At 36.8% G+C, this 16,443-nt stretch overlaps 1 protein-coding gene across 2 annotated transcripts in view; it reads left to right on the top strand.

Annotated features, from left to right (window-relative positions):
- The window catches only part of AKAP6 (A-kinase anchoring protein 6), a 234,450-nt gene that overhangs the window by 42,795 nt on the left and 175,212 nt on the right, over positions 1 to 16,443 (top strand). The window contains exon 3 of one of the 2 annotated variants that reach the window (XM_059819289.1): positions 2,765 to 4,552. In XM_059819289.1, the coding sequence (XP_059675272.1) occupies positions 2,765 to 4,552 (1,788 nt within the window). Of the gene's footprint in view, positions 1 to 2,764; positions 4,553 to 16,443 lie in introns of those variants that run through there. The other variant, XM_059819290.1, reaches the window with a different exon arrangement.

The raw sequence follows: 16,443 nt of genomic DNA, 5'->3' as shown, positions 1-16,443 counted from the left end.
TGAAAGTGTATAGCACAGGCTGTACTGGCTTGGTTAGGTGCCTAGCTCATTAACTGGTCAGGCAGTAACTGCCCTTTTGGCTATCTCTCAGCAGTGCCATACTGAATAAGATGGCAGCAGGAAAGGGCACAAAAAGTTTTATGGATTGGAGGAAATAGAGGAACCAGTGAGGCAAGCTGCCTGCCGTGATGGAGATGCCAAACCAAGAAAATACTTTTTTTAATAAAAATGTGTGGAGAGTTAAGATTTTGAAGGACCATTTCTCCTTCAGGAATTACGCAGAGATAGATAAAAGGGAAAGAAAAATGAATTCTGTCCAGCCTGAGTTCTGTCCAGCTGAACCTAACCTGTGAGTTTTATTTTGCAATTGATTAAACCAGGAAATAGGGAAAGGAATGGTATAAGACTATGTTAAAATACAGCGAATGCTGATGTTCTCAAACAGTTGGTAAAGTCACAAAAGAAATATCATACAAATTAAATTAAGTCATTTGAAAGAGTAAAAAAAAAAAAATGCAGAGTTTTGCTGATTTCAATATAAATACAAGAAGGTATTGAAAACAGCCTACAGAGCTTTACAGGAAGCATCAGTATGTGAAAAGGGACAAATTTTTTAACTAAGTTATTCCTATTGGTAGCCATGCAAAAACTAAATGTAATATTTTTCTCAAATAAAAACAATAATAAAAACATGGTAATACTGGCATTAAATAATGCTCCTCTGAAGCACACATTTAAAAGGCTGCTTGGAAAATGACCAAGCAAGATGGTTTAATGCACGTGATTGTAAATTTTTTTAGTGTTAATAAACACATTTTTAAGAGATGAAGGAATGGAGCTCATTACTCAGGAGAAATGAAGGCCCTTAGGGCCTTGGAAAGGGTTTTGATTTATATATGGTTTTATAGTTTCTAATCTTTTCCTGAGATTAGAGGGAAAATGCAGCTGTAATACTCATCATTGTTTAGTCATTTTTTTCCTTAATAAATGCAGCTCCAAAATATACATTTGACAGATTTATAGAAACTTCCCCTTTTAATTCTGGACTATCGACAATGCACAATTTGTGGTATAGGTTCTACATCTGGATAGAATGTGCTAAATAAAAGATACTTTCAGTGTCCAAGATTATAGTTGATAAATAACTTCCTAATCAATCTTTTCTATAAATAATATTTTTAGATGGAAAATTTTTTTATATTTTTACTTTGAGTGATGCAAGTGGGGTGTACAGAGTACAGGGCTCAAATATTATACGTTTATAGAAGATGGCAAACAATAGCCTTCTTTATTGAGACTATTCTTGTTCAGGTCAAAATCCAAGTGGTTTATTGTAAAATGAAGAGATTATGGGGTTATTGTACTTTCTTCAGGCATGATGCCTTGGGTCCTTAGACTATGGATTTAGGCAGTGTAGTGAGACAAGCTGTCCCAGAGAATAATTCAGACAGGAACCTATTGTGGATACTCAAGAGTTTGCTTTAAAAATCTCTGTTATGAAAACCAAACCTGGGAAGAAAGACCAGTATACTGATTTAGGCATCTAAAGTAAGAATCCTAAAACATGAGTTTCTGCCCTTTATGATGTTTTTAAGTAGTTTCTGTAGGTGCTTGGGCTAATGTTGGCTTTTTTAAATTTTAAATTCTGCTTTTCAGTTTCTTTTGTCCAGTTGACAAGCTCTGCCAATTTCTCTTGTTCTAGGCAGTTTCATGGAGTTACTTAAGATGTACACCAGTGTAAATAAGAACAGAAATTGCTTCAGAATTATTTGATCCTATGTTCAGGTTTCAAATTACATGCTAGGATCTGGAAATAGTTGAGGCCTGTCTAGGTGTTAGAACATTAAATCAGCTACTAAAAATATGCTTATAAACCATTGACTAAACATAATTTTGCTGTGATTGTTATGTATCAGGCTGCTTTTAGATCTTAATGTAGTCAGATTTTTTTAGTGTCCTTCAAAAAAGTTACATTATGAACATTAATTTGACTTTGATCTTAAAATCTCATTTGCTACCTGAGATGGTCTCCTCTGGCTATGTCTGTGTTTCTGAGGTTGAAGGACTTCCATTGAGAAGATGCTGACAAGGGGACATGGCAGGCCGGAGGTTTAAGATTCCCAGCTATAGGTTCTTTTCCTTGAGCTGTTCTCCATTTGTGCTCTAAATATCCAGCAGATAAATCTTCAGCTGATAATCCTACAAAAAAGTGAAATGTAGTCAGCAACCTCTGTCTCATAAATATGGGAAGAAACATCTGTCGTTGCTAGATGATGCCTGGAAAAAACATTCTGGCAATCAATTGAAAGAATGTAGAGCAGCATGGTTTTCTGAGAACACAAGGTTAACAAGGTGGCTGATATACTCAGCAGTCCCCAAGATCCCTTCCCTCCTGTTTGAGGTAGTTAACACAGGAAATACTATGAGTCTGCTAAATGGAATTTTTGAGTACCCCCTACAGAGTAAGTAGAACTGAGAGCAGAATTTAAGGAGGAGAATACCAATACAAAAGTGAGTTGCTATTTTTAGGTAACTTGCTGCACCAGACTGAAACTAAGCATTTTTCAGTTTACTGCTATTTTTAATTGCCAAATACTTCAGAATGGGTTGCTCATCTGCAGGGTACTGCAAAAACAGGCAGGTCAGTGCTGAATGCTTTTCTAGATGTTAGGCAGTGAAACATAGAAGCTGATAGTTGATTACTTTGTGTGCTGTATATGAAAATTAATCTTCTAAAAAAGCACCATTTCTTTGTCTATTTCAGGACCGTCTTGACTCTTTAACTGAAGTTGATGATTCTGGACAGTTAACCATCAAATGTTCTCAAAATTACTTGTCACTGGATTGTGGTATTACTGCATTTGAACTATCTGACTACAGTCCTAGTGAGGATTTGCTTGGTGCTCTGGATGATATGACCTCCAGCCAAGGGAAAGCAAAATCATTTGAATCCTGGAACTACAGTGAGATGGATAAGGACTTTCCAGGACTTATCAGAAGTGTGGGTTTACTTGCAGTAGCAACTGATTCCATTGCTTCCCAATGTAATGAAGCATTAAATGAGAAAGAAACCCATGTACCTCTTTCAGCAGAAGATAGAGAAGAAAGCAAAGACAGGAAAGCACCACATGAGTTCCCACTAGTAGCTCCTTCTGCAAACTCCTCTCTTTCTAAAGGACCTTGCTCTGAAGATGGTGTTTTACCTACTGACAGCAAACCAGTTTCCACATTAAAGAAGCCAGAATGCAGTCTTCCACAGTGCATCGATGAAAAAATCAAACACTCTCACTGTGAAAACTCAACTCCTAAGAGGTCCATAAGAGACTGCTTTAACTATAACGAAGACTCCCCTACGCAGCCTACATTGCCCAAAAGAGGTCTATTTCTGAAAGATGATGTGTTTAAAGATTATGTGGAAGCCAACGATTTAAAAAGGCAAATATCTCAGATAGTCAAAAATGAAATGAGTAGAAGCACACCCTCATTGTTAGATCCACCAGACAGGTCCAAGCTTTGCCTAGCTTTACAGTCACCCTACACTACCAGTCCATCTGCAGTTAGTCAGTCATATGATTGCTTAAATACAATAGGTGATAGAAATCTTGAGTACACAACAAATAATCACTTTAAGGACAGTCCCATAAGTCTAGGGAAGTCTACTTTCTACACCTGTAAAGAAAAATCAAAGCACAAGAAAACTCACGATGCTCCAGAGGAAGTGAAAGCTGGCAGAACACCTGGAGGTATGTGTAAAATGGCTCCACCAATACAAGTCAAAAAAAGAGGACGTTCTTCTCTACAAAATGGAATTACTTTTCATAACTCTCAGTCTCTGGAGGAGACAGAAACAGATTCTTCTGCATCATCAGATTCTTGTAACCAGAGAGACCCAAACAGGCAATCACAAGGCAAAACTGATGCCTTTACTTCACCAACATGTAGCCAAAAGAGTGCTTCCTCAGCTGGTTCTGAGCTTACCAACTCATCACCTCTTCTACTGAGAAAAAAGAATAATAAAAGCTTCTCCTCAGCAACAAAATATACTCAAAAAACCAGTAAAGATGGTGAAGTCTGGTATGGATCTGATGAATATTTAGCACTACCTTCACATCTCAAACAGACTGAAGTATTAGCTTTAAAACTAGAAAATTTGACAAAGTTGCTACCCCAAAAGCCCAGAAGAGAAACCATTCAAAACATTGATGACTGGGAGCTGTCAGAAATGAACTCAGATTCAGAAATGTATCCAACAAACCAGACAAGAAAGCATAAAAAAATGGGTAGAATGTCACCAAGCTCTTCAAGTGATATAGTATCCTCCTTAGGTGACAGTATAGAATCTGGGCCTCTCAGTGATATTCTGTCTGATGAAGATTTTTGTATGCCTGTATCTTGCATTAAAAAATACATTGAAGAAAAGTCAGAAAGGACTACTGTCACTCAGCCCACTGAGAATGAGACTTCTGCCTCAAATAAATCAGCTTTAATTCATCAACTGATGCAAGATATACAACATCAAGAGAATTACGAAACCATATGGGAAAAAATTGAGGTAAGGCAATAATCCTGTGTTCTTCTGCTGTGTTTTTGATAAGCCTATATATGGAGATGGAGTTGTGGGCAGGGGTGAAGTTGCTTTCTTGTTTTCTTTTAATGATGAAAACAGTGTCATCTAGTGACTGCTAGGAGTAGAGAACAGCAGTGATCGTTGTAATTCCAATAGACTGCAGTTAACTTTAACTAACTATACAGAATTTGCCTACGTTGTTTTACTTACACCAATGCCTTTAAACTTGGCAAAACATTATTTTATCAATAGAGCTTCTGTTTGCCAAGATCAGGTACATGACATGTTATTTTTTGGATGAAGTTAAAGATAAACATTGGAAAATAAGGGATCTTTATTGCATTTGAATGAAGTAATATCATCTGCCTATTTTCTTAATAAAAAATAATTGCTTTAGTCCAAGAATAGAGGAATCATTTTCTTTATTCTTATCATATAATGTATAATAACCACATTTCTTTTTAATCAGTTCTCTTTCCTTGCAGTGATTATTTTCCCTCCAGTGTTTGTGGAACTAAGCATAACATCTTTTTTTCTTTTTTTTTTCTTAAATAATTCTTCCTAAATAATGGTAATTTAATAGTGCAACATGCTACAGCAATAAGGGCAATATACTATCCCATTAAACTTCAGATGAGATAGTATTTCATTCTTGGCTTCTGGCATCACTTCTTCAGAAGTAACTCTTCTCTGTAAAGTGGAATCATTTGCAGTAGTTAACACTATGAGAGATATTTTCAAGAAAAAAGATAAACTTTGGAAAGGGAGGTGAATTTGAATGAATAATCAAATAAGAACCGAGCCATCTCAATAATATAATTATTAGCTTACATTCACAGTAAAGTTTTGTTTCAATTTTCTGATGGCTTTGTCTTCCTGGCCATTGTAGAGGAGAAGTCTCCTATTCAGAATGTTTCAGGTCCATCCCCAATATAGTTTAGTAAAGTAGATGTCAGAAAAGAAAGCTCCATCTCTACTACATTTCAAAATCCTTTAAAATTAATGAAATATGCATTAAAGGGTTTAGATTTAGCACTTAAATGCTAAATCTGGTATCTGCATTATCCTTCTGTGTTATCAAGCTCTGTAAGAGCTAAGAAAAAAGGACTTAGTTTTATAACTTCAGTAAACGCTTCTTACAGTGCGTGATTTCTGTAACTTTTGAAGACATTGGAAGTATTATGACTGGTAGAAAAGTAGTTGGGCTAGAGATGTTTGAGTACAAAATCAGGGTAGAAAACACAGAAAGAGAAATTGCTTCTTAAACAAAGGAGGGAGCAGCAGCTGTCAGCCTTGAAACAGTCAGCTCTAAAGGGCAGAGCTTAATGATTCAAGTTGTTCCCTCCATCCTGATGGCTGGAGTTCATCTTCCGGACTCTGAGGAAAGAAGCATCATCATAAGTGAAAGCTGTTTCTGTGCTTAAGTTTGTGTAGTGTTGAAAATTAGTCCAGAGGAAGCTGACAGATACAGAGTCCTTCATTCTGTGCAAGCAACAAATCCCATCAAAGCTACTTGTGAATACATAAGATGCCGTCTTTCAAATGATACTACAGAAGCCTGTTTAAGGAATGGAATTTTTGAGTGTCTAGGGACCAGCTCCCTCCAGTAGCCACTGACTAGCATCTTTTTGGCAAGAAGCAGGTGGCAGAGAAACTTTTTGCATTACCCTCTCAAATCATCATGTTTGTTTTGACTCAAACTTTGAAAAGGTAATTCTCTGTTGGGGGATCATCTCTCTTTGTGTGGTTCCCTGCAGCTGCAGTTCAGTCCTGCCAGGATGGAGGAATAAAATCCAGCTGTAACAACTGGCTGCAGCTGTAAACACCCGTTTACTCTCCAGACCCACCCTCTCCTCACCTCCTCTAGAGAGTAGATTGAGTTCCTGACAGCAATTAAAGGTAGTTAGCTGTTCTCTGGCCAGAGTAAACCCTTCTAGCTAGTGATTACAGCTGCTGCTCTTGTCCTTGAGGAACTTTGCTACTGCTGACGCTGCTTTTTCTACAATTTCTCAGTGTTCCTGGTTGTGATGAATGTTTGGGATACATTGATCATGGAGTTTGAAAATAATCATATGAAGTATGTTGTGGGAAGGGGCTCAGAGTAGAAGAAGGGCTTTAAAAAGAAAGAAGACCAGATGCAAGGAGCACTGCTAGGAAGAGAGGTAGCTCAGTGATCCATGCCCTTAAAAGCAACACACAGGAAAGTTTCATATTTATTTAATGCAGAAAGATGTATGCTAGCTACACTAAATGGATTGAAAATGTACTTCCTGAATGGTGAATAAAAATAATCAAAACAAGTTTTGAAATGTTTTGCAAAGCAATTATAATATTTTAAAGACATATAAAGTTTCCCCAAGCTGCTTATTTACCTAAGTTTTTCCATTGTTGCTAGTAATATCTTCTGCTTATAAGACTAGCAAAGAACCGATTTTTCAATACAAGAGCTCTTGCCAAGGTAAATCCTGCCTCAATAACACTGTGGTGCCTTGCTGAGGTACTTTAATTTGACATAAGTAATAGAAAAATAGAAAATTCCTTCCTTATGTGGTGTTACGAAGTATTGTAAACAAAAGCTAACTAAAAATACCATACCTGTGTCACAACTGAGTCCTTTCTTTTGCTAGATCTCCTGTTTCATAATTCCCTAAGCAGAGTAACAAAAGTGTGACATTGCTTTTTTAATTATCGTCATTTGGCATTTACATTAATTCTGTTATTAAATAAGAAGTCTCCAACTCAAAAATGGGTTTCCTAACTTCATGAACATATATCTTAGCAATAATTCAGTACTACTTTTGTTAGTGGTAGTTCTGTGCTAAAGAAGTCAGATCTGAAATGAGAACTTAAGGACAGAAGAAGCATGCTCATGTCCATAAGTAATCCAGTTACACTGCTGCAAATGTCTAGCCTAATGTATTTTATTTATTGAGATGGTAAAACAAAACTAGAATAACTCAACCTTTCATTTTGGGATAACAACAGCTTAGAAATGACTGGCAACCTCACAATCATTGAAAGTCATATTTTAGCTAGGTAATAGGCCAAAGAAAGAAGTTTCAGTATTTTATTATGATGGGCATAATTTTGAACTAGTATAAATCTGGCAATATCTTCATAGTAAGCAATTTGTTGAACGTATGCTAAAGCATTTATTGGAAGCCTTATTAATTTCTCAGTTATACGGAGGATAGTCATGTGCAAAAACTGATAAAATGCAGTTTTTCATACTTGCAAATTATGCAGATGTCCTTGTATTACCATGCTGTTAATCTATCTGTCTACCTAAAAACACAATTCTGCTTGACTGGCCCATTTGCTGTTACATAGGATCACTTTCTTGCTTTGCAATAAATATTGCATACTCTTGACATATTTTTGCCTTACACTACAGCTAATTCTTTGGCACATGCTTCTTATGCCTTTAGTACTGGGTGCTTCCATTCTGGGGTACATAACAATTTCTGTGACAGTTCCTTGTGTGTTTCAGAAATTACTTTTTGGAGTTAAATGTGAGAACAAGTGATACCAAATTCTGAATGTTCCTCTTACTGTTAAAGTATAGTTCAGCTTTTAGTAGCTACTCCAAATGAATTTTTAGAATGCAGATTAAGCTCTGTAGTTTCTGTTATTCTAACTGGAGGGGGAAAAAGACATAACAAAATCATTCTCACAGATAAAGTAGTAGAGTTCTTCGTTGTAAGATGGCCGATTGCCACTTCTCACATGTAACACTAGGACTCTGTAGTATCAGTTTCGGAATGCTTTAAGGTTGACTTTCTGTAGGAAAACTGAGTTTTCCCTAAAATCATAGTAATAATTAATTTTTCCCCCATCTTTATGTGCAAACTGAAAAACTGGAAGAAAAAACTGATCTTGGGCTGATCTAATGACAATGCATTTTCAATCATCTTAGGTAAATAAAATAATATCAATAAAAAAACCTTCTTCAGGCAGTTTTATCTCCTTCTCTAAAAAGCAATACCAGATTGACTATACTGACATCCTTGTGCTGTAATCTGTGATCACTGATAATCCCGTCTACTTGATTTTTGAGGGCACTATTACAAAGGGTAGAAATGTGACCATTTGCAAGACACTCCATTTAAATGAAGATGTGTTTGCTTTGCAGGCCCCAGGGTTAATTGTAGGGAGCAAATTGCCAATTTTTTCCTGTTATACAGACTTACAGCTCATTTTATCGCAGGCTCCATTTCTGTAAGAGGCAGCTGAATTTCCTCTGCAAGAAGCAATTTGATATCTATAGATACCATCTTTTTAGCTCATCACATTTCATAAATTTGCCCTCAACTCCATTGGTTCTGTATTTTGTCTGGGGACCTCAGTCAGCCTTGGCACTGGTTACTCACCTTCTTGACGTGCTAAGGGAATAAAATAATGCTACTCTGCATGTTTTTCTGCTGTGAGTTAGAGCATGCCCCAGGGATCCTAAAGCAAAAAGCCAGATAAAAGACATTGTTGCCTTCCAGGACCCAGTCAGGGACCCCCTTACCCTTGTGCAACAATTTATCCCCTCTGAACCCAAGATGCCTCAGTGGAGCAGATATTAAAGACCCCTTTTCCAAATTATTTGGAGTAACGGAAATAATTTTCCTGTCTAGAAGGAACTAAGAATCAGTACGGTCTACAAAGGAGAGTGGAATATCAGAGCTAAACTTGTTAGTGTGGCAAATAGCTTGTGTGTTTGGGTGGGAAAGATTTGAATTTTTAGAGGGTAGTCATAAAAGGTGACTAAATGGTGGGCTTCTGCAAATGGTTAATGGACTTGGTAGAGCAAGTGTATGTTGGAGATACGGCTGGGAGTCCATTTGGGCAGTGGAGAGCCAGTTGGTTAGAAAATATTTGGACAACTGACACAAAGGGGAAAGAATTTGTGTTGTTTAGATTGAAAGGGGACAGAGTTGCTTCTAGACAGAGAATGGATGGAAAACACACCAGTACAGTCAAAGTAGAAGCTGGATTGTTTTAGGGGAAGCAAAGTTTATTTGTGTTTGGAGGCGATTTTCATCGTTAGAGGGAAAAGCATGCATAGAGGACAAATGAAGTTGGGGCTGTAGGGCTAAGGTAGCAAAAAAACTAATAGGAACTAATAACACTGATGAGACTTGGTAACAAAGAAAAAACATAGAACCGAAATCTGTAACGACAGAACAGGTGGAAAAAGCAAAGATAATCAACAGGGAACAGGACTGGCTTATTTTGGATTACCACATAAAGGATTTTAAGTGTTGTAGTGTTCCCCTCAACCTTTTGCTTTCCCCTTCCCTCTTGCTTTCAATAACTTGGTAACAGTGCTTCTAATACTGACCCTCTTAAAATAAAAGGATTGCATATTTTTCCTAATAGAGTGCTTGCCAAAATTTATTCATCTCTGAATCTTACTTGTACTTCTTCATACAATTCAGATTGAAATACTGCTCTTGGTTAGTGACCAGTTTATAAAAAACAGTAAGTGAAAGAACTGTCAGATGCAGAAATTCCTTGGCAACTCTGCAGTTTTCTCAGCAGTCTTGGTGCTTTGTGCAGCATAATTGAAAATATCACTTCACATTTTGTACTGAGAGTCAAGTTTGTGCTTTGTTGATTTGAGTCTGGTGATACTCCCCTGCTTTGAAAGCCCATCCCTCAGTTTTCAAGCTGGTTAAACTAAATTACATGTAATGTAGTATACATATGGAACTCTCAGTTTCACTCAGACACATACTTCTTTACTAGAAGATGATATTGAAATACAGTGAACCCTCTGTTCCTCCAAAACACTTAGTTCCTAACAGTTTGCTTGCATTTTAAACAGCTTCTCCAAGTACATTCACTTTTCTTTGGCATTTGCTTTACCACAAATAGTCTGAGTGAGTTTGTCACCAGCAATCTTTGTGAAAACAGCAACTTCTATGTAAGCTGTGCAAATTCTGAATTTGTAACTTTACATCTAAAACTGACTGCAGGAATTATGATTCCTTAATGAAACACATCTATTGTGAAGCATATGCTTGTTCAGAACTGTTTGAATTTCCAGCATAAAGACCTCAAAATGATTTGGCAGTGAGCGGTTTTAGATAAGAGATTTTTTACATTCAGTATTTGGCAAGTAATTCCAAATAATCTGGGGGAAAAAAAGAGAGGCAGAGAGAGAGAAATAGAAAAAAATCTGCTCACAAATCATTTTAGTAGCATTGATTTGAGGGTATGTCTTTACTAGTATTTAGAACTGATTGTAAGGGATATGTTTACATCCAATGTTTGACTCACATCTGATGTGAGACCTTTGGCTGCAAAAAGCCTCCTGATTCTCTCTTGTTGTGTACATAGTTGGATACCACATCTCAGCTCAGGGATGGCTACTAACAGCTTAGATGAACTGAGGAACAGCTGCTTTTGCATAGATGATTCTGTGAGCCCTCCTCTTCTATTCTAATGCAGTCACTCAGATCAGCTTTAAGTGACCATTGGCTTTATAACCCAGAGTGGTGTCTTAATCATCTGTATCACAGCCTAGCCACAAGCCTGCACCAGAGCCATCCACGTTATTTATTTGTGATCTGGAAACTTTCTAGAAATTGGTCAAGGATTATTTCTTACCTTCTGGATCTCTGCTAATATGCAAAAGGGTGCAGCAGAGCTGAAGATGGAGAGCGGGAATGGTAAGACTGCAAGAGGTGGACTTCCTGCTCTCACTGTAGCAAAGGACAGGCTCGAAGGTGAGCAGTGTGTGCCAGGTGACCTACCTGGAAAGCCAATAGAGGCTCCAGATTTAAAAGGGACACAGTGATAATGTGGAGAACTAATCAGTATCAACCCTAAAATGATCTTATGATCAACTCCTTCCTATCAGTGCAGAGACACTCTTTGTTGCCTGGGATAGTTCAGTGCTTTCAGTTCTCGCATGGAGGTAGAGAAAGGCACTCAGAAACCATTGAATTAGGTTTGGAAGCTTTCAGTGATGGCACTAGCTTTCAAAAAGCAGACAGAAGGAGTCAAATTGCTATTGGGAATTTACTTCAGGTTGCATATTGTGATTTAAGAGGAATCTTCTTGTGTTGTTCAGGACTGAATCCTCTATAACTGCTATCTTATAGGAGGTTTTGTTGGTTGGTTGTGAAGAGTTTGAGATAACTTCTGAGCTACCCTGTTAACTAGTTACTGTATTGATTTTAGGGCTTCTTGAAGTGCCACCATTATTAAACAGAAAACTATTGACTTTAAAATTGTGGTTTCGAATATTCCTATAAATATGGTAAATATGGAGGGGTGAGAGAGAATGCTCATTGCTTTATATTTTCATAGTGATATGCCTTTCCCAATGTTTTAAGGTCTAGCTGTTCTCTTACATAATATACTTAGGCTCTTGGATACTTATGTTTTATGTATCTTCTGTGAGGAAGTACAGGATAGTCCAGAAAGATACAGTATACCAAAATCACTATGGTCTATTCTAAATATTTAATTATTTAAATAATACATTGCTACTGACTTCTACCTAAATCAATTTCCAGTCTATCTACTGTTGTTAATGCATCATTGCCTTAAAATGTGTACATGCTGGAGATGAGTCAGAGCAAGAGAAATGTTCAAGGGTCTAGAGAGGATTAACCTGAGAAGAAAGATCAAGTCCACTTATGTAAGATTATTGCATAACTCCTCAAAATATGTTCATATGTTTTTCTTCTTGTATATCTTTATATGTTTTGACAGCAACTGGTTTTCCTTCCTTCAACTTTTCCAGTATGTTTTGATCAGGAATGAAACATTAAATCATGCTGACTCTTAAATCATGATTGTCATCATCAGGTACCAGAGTGAATATAATTTCTGGTAAATATGGACAGGAAACTGTCTCTCAGAGGCTTGTTTCAGACTGTCTGTATACTTACACAGGTATTTGAAAATTATCTTGAAAGCAACCAGAAAAGCAAAAAATTGTTTTCTCATCCTTGCTTTAGGTTTTGGAGCATAGATGCTAATCCTCACAAGCAGCTGAGCTGCCCTTAGCAAATCAAACTGGAATCTTGTCTGAATATTCCTTTATTGTTAGTAAAGACTTATTTTGAATGCTGATTCTCATGTAGGTCAAGTAAGGTTTACCTGAACGAGGGCTAGATTTGCCTCTGGTTTCCCTTGCACAATGTTTGGAATCTCTCCAGGTTGACTGAGGAAGAACCAACAAGCAAACAGATTTTTGATAGTAGACAGTATAGATGTTCAAGTCACAGTAACTTAATATTACTAATTGCTTTTTCCCTACTGATGCCAGCATATGACTACATGAATGTTTCGTCATTGTGCTACATAAGACTAAAGACACACAGGGTAATCTAAAATGTAAATACTGCTGCACTATGAGCAGCAACTGACCTATAGCAGCTAGCATAAAATTGGCTCAGGTAACTCCAAACTAGGGTCAACCTCATCTATGCATTGCACTGCAAATCTCCTACAGCTCTGTTGAGGTACAGAAAACCAGAAAAACAATAGTAAATTTGTTAGTAACAGAGAAGTTTCTGGAGTTAAGAGTAAAGAATAAGAAGACAAAAGAAAAAAGACCAGAAATTTGTTTTATTTTATTCTGTAAACATATCCAAATTTTAGGATGAAAAAAGTAAGTCAGAATTAGGGTCTAAAGAGGGTGTAAAAGGAATGCCCACGAGAGACTGCTGAAAAAAGAAACTATCTAAAAGGGAAGGTAGATTAATTAGGAGGCAAAAGAAAAGCAATTAATGGAGGAACTAAAAGTGACAGGATTTCTTTGGAGATTGCAGATGAGCAAGAACCAAGTACATAACAGAAGGCTAAATTAGAAAACCAGAGAAATAATAATGGAGTAAAGAAAAGAGGTGGTGAATCTTAATCTCTCCTCACTGCTGCCATATTTAAGCAAATAGTGGCAATCACCATTTTCCCTGTTTTTAAACTCGGAAATCTTAACTCCAAAAGAAGTTAATGGGTCAAAGAAATATATATCTCTTGTGAGGTGACAAATTTAGCCTCTTCTAACCAATTAGCCTTGAATAATATGAAATGCTGAATTAAACGTTCCGATTTTGAGGTGGAATCGTGGTCATTATATCTTAAGTCATGTCAATGTTACAGCAGAGGTCAGTATATTTAGAAGTTACCTACCAGCGAACAGCATCTGTTCTATTTTAGTAAAAAGTGGTTTTAGCCTTCATTTTGGAAAACTTTTAGACATGGTGATATATCGCCCTCTTGAGGCCAGAACTTGTTACTGCCGCTATTTTACAGAAATTTTAATTTCCTTCTCAAATGAACAAGACTCACATAACTTTAGAAACGTAGCTGTTAGGAATTCAGAGATTAAATAAGTCATAAGCTAGAATCTTTCCTCCTTATGAAGATATTTTTTACTTTAGTGTACTCTCTAACAATTTTTTTTGCTATGTATTTTATTCCAACAAATTAAATGTTCAAATATTGTTCTGATTTTAAAAAGTAATAGCATATGCATACCAATTATTAAACTTTAGAAAAAATAACCTGCACGTGCACTTCTACAGATTTTGTGAAATATATTAAAAAAAAAAAACCCTATCGTCTGCAAAAAAATTAGAGATGTTATCTCCCTGCAAATATAACTGCCATTTTAATTATTATTTAGAGAACTACAGTTATGTTATTTCAATAAGAATTGTTTAATCCTGCTTTGTGACCATCAGGCCAAGAGTATAGTGGCTTTCTTCCTTTCTCTACCACTTACTGGTTAACTTACTGAAAACATTATGTAAAAAATAATGAATTTCATTTTTATTTAAAAGCCACTGAAAATCCTGTGGAATTAATTTTGTGCCATTGTGTAAATGTATGCAACTTGGCTAATTTCATTCTTTTAACATGATTTGTTCTTTGTTTGGGAAAAGGTAAAATTTTTGGAAGTGCACAAATCTCTGTTTAATTGACATCATGCCATAGGCCCACTCTGATTTCAGGTTACAGGAGCAACCGTGGTATATGTATATTACATGCACCTTTCAAGGAATTGAATGCCAGGGAATGAGGCTCATTTCTAGCAACTATGAGATCAAAGAGTAAAGAAATGTTGGGAGCAGTTAGGGGAGGTGCTGGCATGGCTCCAATCGAGTGGCCTCCAGTGCTGCCCAGTGTGTGTGCAAGGTAGCAGCTGACCATCAGCAGAAATAACAGCTGCCCAAGGGCATTCCACCCCCAGTCCACTGTCTGAAGCCGAAATACTCAGGGTATGCAAACCAAGGAATGATGGTCATCCATAATTGTCTATTTTTCAGAGCAGAATAAAGCTGTATAGTAATATATTACAGAGGTCATTATATGGAAAAATTGCAAATGAAGATTAGTTCGTCTTTTGGATGCAGTTCAGCTCATAATCAATATATACATTAGCTGTAAAATAATCTGAAAATAAGGTATGTTGCCAACACAACATTTAGAATAATTATATGAAGAGGCAATGCAATACTTCCTAGTACCCTTACATCACTGTAAGTTGCTTCAACATCAATAGTTATATTGGCAGCATTTTTAGAAAAAGCACATCAGACAACTAACTTGACTAAAAATGAAGATACTGATTATAGACTTATGTTATCCACAGAGTCTGGATCAAGGTTGCTGCATAACAAATATTTCATACTGAAAGAAAGGGGACAGTTCTGATCAGGAGATTTTGTTTTAGGTTTATCTGTAGAATAAATAACAAATTTGCACTTACAAACAACAGGTCCTGAACTAATTTCTACATTTTTCTATTCTTTTCTATTAGAGTTGCTCAGAGTGGACAAAAAAAGAAGTTTGGGACTGTGAAATAGATGTGAATATACTGCAGCATACTGTCACTAGCCTTTAAACAGGACGTAGCAACTCATTTTGGTGCTGGTATTTTTAGCAAAGACAGGCCCCTCTCCTGTGCTGTGCTCAGGGTCCTTCCAGAATCCAGACACTCCTTCCAGCTGCTGCTGCAGAGTTGAAGTCCCCCTTTCTGGGAGTTACTGGTATTATCTTTCTTGGCTCAGGCAGATTTATTTGCTGTTCTTGTCCTTCCCTTGATACATCACTGGCTACAAATTTCTGGAGACATTGTGTTCATAACTTCCTCCCTGGTTTATCAGCTCAGTGAAACAAGAGTATGTGACCTAAAAACATTCACATCTCTTAGCTGATCTCTAGATATGGCAAGTCTTTGACTTAGACAGGGTCACATGAGGGTATAATCTAAAAAGGCCTCAGTTTACGGTATTTGATGCTGTGATACATAAAAGAAACTTAAAACTTAACCTGTACTGGAAGATGTTTTGGGCACCTATCTTTATTGGATTTTATGTAGAGAAGAAATGACTCAGAAAAAAGTTATTTTAAGAGTAGTGAGAGTTTCTGTGAGACAGTACGAACAACAGGCACCAGTCTTTGTGAATAAATATATTTTCAGAAACAACAATCCTAATAGTATGATGAACTTCAAAGACCAGATTTGGATGACCATTCAGAAGTTTGTACATTACTTAGCTCACTCACAGTATCACGGTTGCTGATTATTCCTCTTTCAACTCTAAGAGCTTTTGCCTGCCCGTTTTATTCCCAATGATCCAAAGAACATCACACTTTTTTTTTAAACTAAATAAAAAGAACTATATTGTCCTTTGCTTATATTTCCTCATCTGCTATTTTTGTCCCTGTTTATGCCCTGTTTCCTTATTGTCTGTCCTTCCTTCCTGTTTCTGTCTCATTTTCAGGGCTCTTGGTATCCTTTAACTCCTGTGTTTCTCCTTTCTGCGGCTTGTACTATTCACTCCATAGTTACAATACTGTATCCTCGGGAACCTTTTCCCAGTCAACCTCAAAATTTCACACCAACTAGGGATGCTGAATGA

Source organism: Gavia stellata, chromosome 7 (assembly GCF_030936135.1).
Source record: "Gavia stellata isolate bGavSte3 chromosome 7, bGavSte3.hap2, whole genome shotgun sequence".
Classification (NCBI taxonomy): Eukaryota; Metazoa; Chordata; class Aves; order Gaviiformes; family Gaviidae; genus Gavia; species Gavia stellata.
Note: the sequence above shows the minus strand (reverse complement) of the source record. Positions and strands in the feature narration are given on the sequence as shown.